Source organism: Oncorhynchus masou, chromosome 6 (genome assembly GCF_036934945.1).
Source record: "Oncorhynchus masou masou isolate Uvic2021 chromosome 6, UVic_Omas_1.1, whole genome shotgun sequence".
Taxonomy (NCBI): domain Eukaryota; kingdom Metazoa; phylum Chordata; class Actinopteri; order Salmoniformes; family Salmonidae; genus Oncorhynchus; species Oncorhynchus masou.
In genome coordinates, this window is record NC_088217.1 from 30047222 (window position 1) to 30056022 (window position 8801).

The 8801-nt window shown below is 46.1% G+C and overlaps 1 protein-coding gene and 1 pseudogene across 1 annotated transcript; one reads left to right on the forward strand and one right to left on the reverse strand.

Moving 5' to 3' along the window:
* Positions 1-2315: 2315 nt before the first annotated feature.
* LOC135541870 (zinc finger CCCH domain-containing protein 10-like) lies at positions 2316-6784 on the reverse strand (annotated as a pseudogene).
* A 56-nt stretch (positions 6785-6840) lies between these two features.
* LOC135541872 (dnaJ homolog subfamily B member 9-like) lies at positions 6841-8536 on the forward strand. Its single transcript, XM_064968325.1, has 2 exons — positions 6841-7665; positions 8034-8536. Exons 1-2 carry the CDS (start codon positions 7434-7436, stop codon positions 8450-8452), a joined length of 651 nt encoding a protein of 216 aa, XP_064824397.1. The 5' UTR covers positions 6841-7433; the 3' UTR covers positions 8453-8536.
* The last annotated feature ends 265 nt before the right edge of the window (positions 8537-8801 follow it).

Sequence of the window (8801 nt, forward strand, 5' to 3'; positions counted from 1 at the left end):
CGTTAGCTAGGTGGCTAGTGCTAATGTTAGCTAGGCTAAGGGTTAGGGTAAGGTAAGGAGTTAGGTTAAAGTTTTTAGGTTTAGGGCAGGGGTGTCAAACTGCTGTTTTTTGGTTTCTGCTTTCAATAAATGTGGGGAGTTCTTTACTAATTAGTGACCTTAATTCCGCAATCAAGTACAAGAGCAAAAACCCACAGACACTCAGCCCTCCGTGGAATGAGTTTAACACGTGGGTTAATGTGGAGATAGTAGTTGGCAAACAATTAATTCTGTGTTCTTGGGGACATTCAAAGTTTTGGTACCTTTCCTCCGATTTACGTCTCGACACAATCTTGTCTCGGCGCTCTATGTACAATTCCTTCAACCTCATGGCTTGGTTTTTGCTCTGACATGCACTGTCAACTGTGGGACCTTATAGACAGGTATGTGCCTTTCCCAATCATGTCCAATCAATAGAATCTACCACAGGTTGTAAAACATCTCAAGGATGGTCAATGGAAACAGGATGCACCGGAGCTCAATTTCAAGTCTCATAGAAAAAGGTCAGAATACTTATGTACAGTGGGGCAAAAAAGTATTTAGTCAGCCACCAATTGTGCAAGTTCTCCCACTTAAAAAGATGAGAGAGGCCTGTAATTTTCATCATAGGTACACTTCAACTATGACAGAAAAAAATGGAGAAAATAAATCCAGAAAATCACATTGTAGGATTTTTTATGAATTTATTTGCAAATTATGGTGGAAAATAAGTATTTGGTCACCTACAAACTAGCAAGATTTCTGGCTCTCACATACCTGTAACTTCTTCTTTAAGAGGCTCCTCTGTCCTCCACTCGTTACCTGTATTAATGGCACCTGTTTGAACTTGTTATCAGTATAAAAGACACCTGTCCACAACCTCAAACAGTCACACCCCAAACTCCACTATGGCCAAGACCAAAGGACACCAGAAACAAAATTGTAGACCTGCACCAGGCTGGGAAGACTGAATCTGCAATAGGTAAGCAGCTTGGTTTGAAGAAATCAACTGTGGGAGCAATTATTAGGAAATGGAAGACATAAAAGACCACTGATAATCTCCCTCGATCTGGGGCTCCACGCAAGATTTCACCCCGTGGGGTCAAAATGATCACAAGAACAGTGAGCAAAAATCCCAGAACCACACGGGGGGACCTAGTGAATGACCGGCAGAGAGCTGGGACCAAAGTAACAAAGCCTACCATCAGCAAGGGCATTGAAGATGAAACGTGGCTGGGTCTTTCAGCACGACAATGATCCCAAACACACCGCCCGGGCAACGAAGGAGTGGCTTCGTAAGAAGCATTTCAAGGTCCTGGAGTGGCCTCGCCAGTCTCCAGATCTCAACCCCATAGAAAATCTTTGGAGCGAGTTGAAAGTCCATGTTGCCCAGCAACAGCCCCAAAACATCACTGCTCTAGAGGAGATCTGCATGGAGGAATGGGTCAAAATACCTTACAGAAAACGTTTGACCTCTGTCATTGCCAACAAAGGATATAACAAAGTATTGAGAAACTTTTGTTATTGACCAAATACTTATTTTCCACCATAATTTGCAAATAAATTCATTAAAAATCCTACAATGTGATTTTCTGGATTTTATCTGTCATAGTTGAAGTGTACCTATAATGAAAATTACAGGCCTATTTTTAAGTGAGAGAACTTGCACAATTGGTGGCTGACTAAATACTTTTCTGCCCCACTGTACTTATTTGGTTTTATTTGTAATAAATTAGCAAACATTTCTAAAAACCTGTTTATGCTTTGTCATTATGGGGCATTGTGTGTAGCTTGAGGAAAACATTTTATTTTATACATTTTAGAATAGGGTTGTGACGTAACAAAATATGGAAAAAGTAAAAGGGTCTGAATACATTCCGAATGCATTGTATACCTATATTTGTTTACTCAGACACCAGCGACCCATTCAAAACCTCTTTGGGTTGTGAACCACCAGTTTAGAATCGCTGATCTAAAGAGGTCCGCAACTAATTAGGTGAACTGTTGCAGTGTGCTGAAGTGCTGAGAAAAGCATTATTAGGAATTGTTTTAATCTGTACAAATGTCTATTAAAGAAAATCCACCCCGTCATGTTCTTTTGGTTTGGGAGACTGACAAGCACAACCGCGGGGGGAAATTAACTCAAGGATCCCCCAAATAACATAGTCCTAGGCCAATATATTATATTTCTGAGACGTACCCTCCTTTTGAAATGGCAAAATTACCCACATCCAATTGGCAATACAGGACAGAAAATAAGTTCACACACTAAAGTCCATGCGCTTATTTATTTTAAATTTGCAGAGTGCGCATTCTTTTCCAATCTCCGCTAAAGCCTGTGAGAGCAATATAGGCTGTCAATGACAAAGTATCCGGTACTGATGCAGAATCAAGAGCTCTTAAATTGTTTACAATTGCCACGTGAATGTTCATACCTGAAGATGGATTGTCAACACCAGCCTATCTTGTGTTTGGTTTACAAAGGGTGTTACCAAAGATGGTTTAGTATGGTGTTGTTCCTAACCAAGATAGTTAATGCCATACGTGTAGTGGTGCATTTTCTTTGATGTTTACAAAATACTTTTTTCCCCAAATGATATATATACATTGTGTACAAAACAGAATGCCTGCTCTTTCCACGACAGACTGCCCAGGTGAAAGCTATGATCCCTTATTGATGTCACTTATTAAATCAGTGTAGATGAAGGGGAGGAGACAGGATTTTTAATCCTTGATACATTGATTGTGTTTGTGTGCAATTCAGAGGGTGAATGGGAAAGAACATATGTAAGTGCCTTGCAGTAGGTACCAGGCACACCGGTTTGTGTCAAGAACTGCAACACTGCTGAGGTTTTTCACACTCAACAGAAACCCATGTGTATCAAGAATGGTCTACCACCCAAAGCCAACTTGACACAACTGTGGGAAGCATTGGAGTCAACATGGGCCAACATCCCTGTGGAAGGCTTGACACAATGTAGTCCATGCCACGATGAATTGAGGCTGTTCTGAGGGCAAACATTTGGGGTGTATATATTTTATTTTACAGTATGTTAGTATTTTAAGTATCTACCCAAGGCCATCGATTCACACATTCATCTGACTGCATAAAATGTTGACAAGTACATTTGGAAATGATCCATAACATGTTTATTAAAAGGTGTTTCTTTTCCAAGCGTACCTATTCCCTTCATGATTGACTTGCGTTTGTTTGTGTGTAGGCTCTCAGCTGAGTTTAGGCTTGAGCATTAAATCTAGGGTAAAGATACCAATGCATCAAGCACTGAAAAATGTATCTGATGGTGTGTCAGTCAATAACCATATCCTCACACAATAACATTACTCGGAATAACTTAATTCATTAGCAATAACACAACAGGAGATGCATTTTCATGTGGTTGTTATTCCATTAAAATGTGTGCAATGTAAAATTTCAACATTACACATTAAAAATCCACAAACAAAAATAACAGAAGGCAACTGAAATGTCACAATCCCCTGGTAATCAAGACATCAGTCAAATGTGTGAAAACTGAATATCGCCATGACTGCCATATCTTCAATTTGTTGTTATTTTTCTGCCGGTTTTTGAAGAAGGCCGTTTGGCACACCAACAAGGTCGGAGGTCACCTCAGAGGACCACCTGACTTTGTAACGCTGCCACAGAGCAGGGTGTGTGTGGCGGAGTCATCCTATCAAAGGTAGCCTTTTCTTTGCCTATGGCGTGTGGGCATTAGGGTTCCCCCACAACTTTGCCCCTCGAGTCAGTCAGCTGCTGTGGGTCAATTGAAACTTGAAAGATGCATTCTGCATACCATCCCCATCTCTAGTTCCATGGGAGAGTTCTACAGAGAGTGCATCAGTGAGGTATGGTGGTGATCCTCATGCTCTGGCTGGCAATAGGGTAGGACACCATTGGGGTGGTGGCGTGGCTTATAGTGATGCAAGGTAGAGGCTGTGCCATGGATACAGCCACCGGTGCCACAGAAACAGTCACAGGTGCCATGGAAACAGGAGGCACCATGCCCTGGACGATGGTCTGAGCCAGGGCGGCCGAGAGCGGGGTGATCTCGGGGTTGAGGTGGGGTAGGGGAGCACTGGGTGGGGCGGTGTTGGATGGGGGTACTGTAGGGGCACCAGTGGGGGCCACTAGGTCCTGTTGGGTGAGGGTGACGGTACGAGGCTGCAGCCCGGCGCTGCTCAGGGTGGTATGGGTCTGGGCGATGCTGTGGTTGTAGGAGCTGACCGCACCCACAGGGGGAGCCAAGGTCTGCTCAGAGGGGGCTGGGGTGGAGGACAGGGTCATCACCGACACCTTAGTCTGGCTCCGGAACTGGGCATTCTGTTCCAGCAGCACCTCGTTAGTGGCCATGAGGTTAGACACCTGAAGAAGAGATTAAGGTGTTTGAGGAGTGATCTTAAAAAGGTTAATAGATTCATTTTATTATGTGTGGTTGTTGATTTGTGTGGAGGGTTGTTGATCATCTCCTGTCTCCTACACTGACCTGTTTCTTCAATTCCTCCACTCTCCTCCTCAGCAGGGCGTTCTCCTCCTCCAGAAATCTGTACTCCAGGGGCCGAGGCGGGAGGGCCGCCTGCATCCCCAGCTCATAGTGCCCCCCTCCGTTCCCGTCCAGCCGGAGCCCCTCCAGCCTGCGTCTCTTCAGCTGCAGCATTGTGTGGTCCAAAGGGGACTCCAGGGGCCCTGTCTCATACAGACCACTCTCAAACAGGGAGTCGTACACCGAGCAAGGTCCCCTGTCAAAACGACGCTGTCCTGAGGCCATGGAGAGGCAACCCCCCATCCCACTTACCCCTACTCCCCCCACCCCTGATATACCTGGATCTCTGCAGCCTCCCAGGCTGGGACAGCCCATCCCCATCATGTTTCCCCCACCTCCACCCCCAACCAGTCCAACCATGCCCCCACAAGCACCAACCCCAACACCTCCCACCCCCGCCTGTGTTCACCATCCCACTGGACCCCGGGCCCATCACGACTCCGGCACCCACCCTGGCTTGCTCATACTCATAGTCCTTCTTGACGTGGCGGAACTTGCACTTGTTGCCCCGCTGGCATTCTCCCTTTAGGAAGTCCCTGCAGATGGGGACCTCCCCTCGGCTGTGTGGGAGGTCCATCGGGGACAGGCCCAGTCCTGCAGCCACTTTCCCCCTCAGCCTGAGGGGCAACTCCCCTGACTTCTTATAGTAGTCCTCATCCTCCTTGGAGCCGTGGACGAAGCGGCAGTTGGAGCGGACGCACTCCTTGTTCTGGTGGTCGTGGCAGAAGACAAACTCATTCTTCTGCACCCCGAGGTCTGGCACCTCATTGAAGTCTGGGTGTTTGAAGCGGCACCGTTTGCCCCTCTTACACACGTTCCTCAGAAAGTCCCTGCAGACCCCATCCGGGGCCGGTCCCGACCCCGGGCCCCCTGCTCCACCTCCCCCACAGTTGTTCCCATTTCCCAGGGCCCCTACTCCACCCATGCCCCCAGAACCAGAGCCACTGCCTCCACCTCCCACTGATCCCCCTCGGCCCTCTCCTGTGCCCCCTCCTAAACCAGACCCCGGCACGCCTTCCTCGCCCACACTAGTACCCAACCCACCGCTGCTGCAACCGCCTGAGAGGTAGGAGCTGTCCCGGTCAGGCATGGCGCTCAGCCCACCGCAAGGGGAACACAGCACTCATGTGTGTGGGCAAGTGACTTATTCCAACAGCCTTTTCTGTTCCCTGATAATGAGTGTAAGTCCAACGCTCTTCGGACCAATGCAATCCTCTACCCAGGCATCTGAAATATACATGTCAAGTTGGTTGTGTTATCAAGTTAAATACACTCTTACTGACAGTTATCAAGCTAGTTAGCTAAATCAATGTATACATAGGCAATGGCATCAGCCAGAACAAATGCTTGTTCTGAAATCATTGATTGGACAAATACAGAAGTGAGTAGAACGTTTAATTATATAGACCAAAGACCGGGACAGGACCATTAAACATGTCTTGTCTGTAGCTAGCTGTTTCTGGCTGTTTGGGAGGTAGTAGCCTAGCCAGCCGCTACAGCCGAGCTAGTTAGCTGGTTAGCTAAACAACATGTTAGCTATTTAGCGACTTAACGTTAGCAAGCCGAATGAGAGGTAGTTATGGCTATTCAGCTAGCTAGATAGCCACAATATTATAACACCCGACGTGGTTATCTAGTTACAAGCTGCAAAGTCACATCATGGTACAATTGTGCAAGCAAACTACAGGGATTCCACTAGTATGTTGAAGGTGTCTGATTATAGAGCTAGCTATCGTTAGTTTGCTAACAAGCTAGCTAGCTAACGTTACCTATGATTAGCCATCAAGAACTTACCAAAATGCTGCCTCGAGGAGAAGTATTTTACGCAGAAGAAACGATGTATTATCTACCTTCCATGTCAGCTGGTGGGATTTCTGTTACGAATGTGAGACGGCTAACGTTTAATGTGTGACTTAATTCCTCTGGCTTTTCTCAACACATTCTCTTTGCTGACTATTGTCCCTGCTGTGTTATTGAACACTCGGGGTCGGTCCTCCAAAGACTCAAAGCACAACCCCCAGAGAGGGGGGGTTAGAACAATTTCTACCTCTATTGCTCCAAAATGTTCTCACAAACCGTCTGGCAGATATTTGTGCCATTTATTGGATGTATTGGAGGACAACAATGAGATTATGGTTGTAAAAAAAAAATGGGCAAAACCAACACTGGAGATACTGCGTCTGCGCTGACAACAGAGTGCCCTCTGGTGGGGGATTCAGACACGACGGGGTTTGCAGGATGACAGGACAGGTGACCCTGTCCCTGCCTGGATAAATTGTGGGCGGGGATATTTACAGTGCAGCTGTAAAACATGAACAAGATGCTGGTGGTGGTTCTTTATAGCCTACAAGGTCTAATTGATAGCTGCACTAACCGTTTAGTAGGTACCAGCTGAACTTAGGTGTGTATGTAGTTTGTCAAAAATAATCTTCTAAATATTCCGAAGAGGGAGACGACTTTGAACACGACCGTGGCTGCTGCTTATTTACTAGACCTGGCATGCTATTAGCTTACTAGCTACTAATGCAAGCATTAGCAAGCCATGTAACTAGTGCAAGCAGAGAATCCACATTTTGATGATTAGCCTAGTTTGACACCAACATTTGTGTGTATACAATTTATACCTCAATACAGCGTTATGCAACTGTGTGTGTTGCCTGAAGACATATAATGCCTATGTACACTGTTGGTATGCTGACATGAAGCTTGTACGTTTAACTTTGCTTTTGTGTGGTTACGAGCGGGACACCACTTCTACGAGAGTCACAGTGAAGAATAACTGTGTGTGTTACATTGAAAAACATCGCTTTTCTTAGACTTCATGTCTTCACTGCAGCAGGTACAGTATAGGCAATGCGACATCTTTTCTCTTGGATGCTGCTACTGGGCTCGTTGTGGTGTGTTGTGTTCCTATGGCCCTGTGACTCTGAGGCTACTACTAGAGACTACTATGAGGTGCTGGGTGTTCCACAGTCTGCCACTGACAGGCAGGTCAAGAAGACCTTCCATAAACTGGCCATGACATACCATCCAGACAGGAACAAAAGTCCCAATGCAGAGAAGATTTTCAGGGAGATAGCTGAAGGTAAGGTCCTAGGCTCACAACTTTATTTTTCTCTCTTTGATCAGTAAGAGCTGAATATATATCGTACTGTATGTATTAAAATACGTCTTTGTATGTGCTAATATATCTTGATCATTTTAAGATAATGCTGACATTCTTTGAAAATAGTGTGTTGCAACCAATACCTGCAGACAGAGAAAGGTTGTTTTGTCTCATACTGCACTGCACTCAGACCACTAAAACACCACATTAACCTTTCAGAATAGGCTACCTGTTTTAAGCTCAGGTAATGTAGCAATGTGTTCTGGGTAATTGTGTGAGTGAATGGACTGAGAGACTTCAGAGCTGCCAGTGCTATGGTAACAGAGTGCTCCTCTCTCCACTTCAAGCATACGAGGTGCTCTCAAACGAGGAGAAACGGATGCGGTATGACCAGATGGGTCATGAGGCCTTCCAGACTGAGGGGGAGGATGGGGGTAAAGAGCACTGGGCCGGGGATGGAGGGGGCCAGGGCTCCTTCTACTTTAACCTGGAGGAGCTGTTCCAGGGCCTGTATATGGACGAGGACCCCTTTCTGGAGGATGTGGGGGACTCCTGGAGCTTCCAGTTGGGGGGAGAGGATGAGGATGACCTCCATGAGTATCAGGCCTTCCTGGGTAGCAGCTTATTTGACCTCTCGGGGGATCCCTCTAGCCAGATGGGGCTGGGGGACCATGAGGAGGGGTTTGGGGAGCAAGAGGGACAGCAGTTCTGCTGGAAGAAAACACATACAGACAGCAGTGTTGAGGAAGTGTGTGAGGGGGCATGATCTATCTATGTTTTCATGGGCTCATATAATGTTTTCAGTCAGATGGGTTGAATGTGCAATAAAGTCACAGTGCCCTTACATTGATTATGTCTGGTGTTGATTCTGTCACATAACAGCACATAGCACCTGTGTTCCATAGTATAAAGTGGACATTGGAAACGTTATATACTATTGAATGAGCTGTGCTACTTTTATGGTCCAAAATAAGTTCCAGTAGTTTACCAGTCTGTAGTGTTGACTGAGGGGAACTCTATGGTCAGTTCTCCTATCTTTCCTGTACGGGTGTGGCCGTGGTCCAGACATATGAGTTACTCAGTAACACATTGTTACTCCCCTCTCTGTTTTTCCC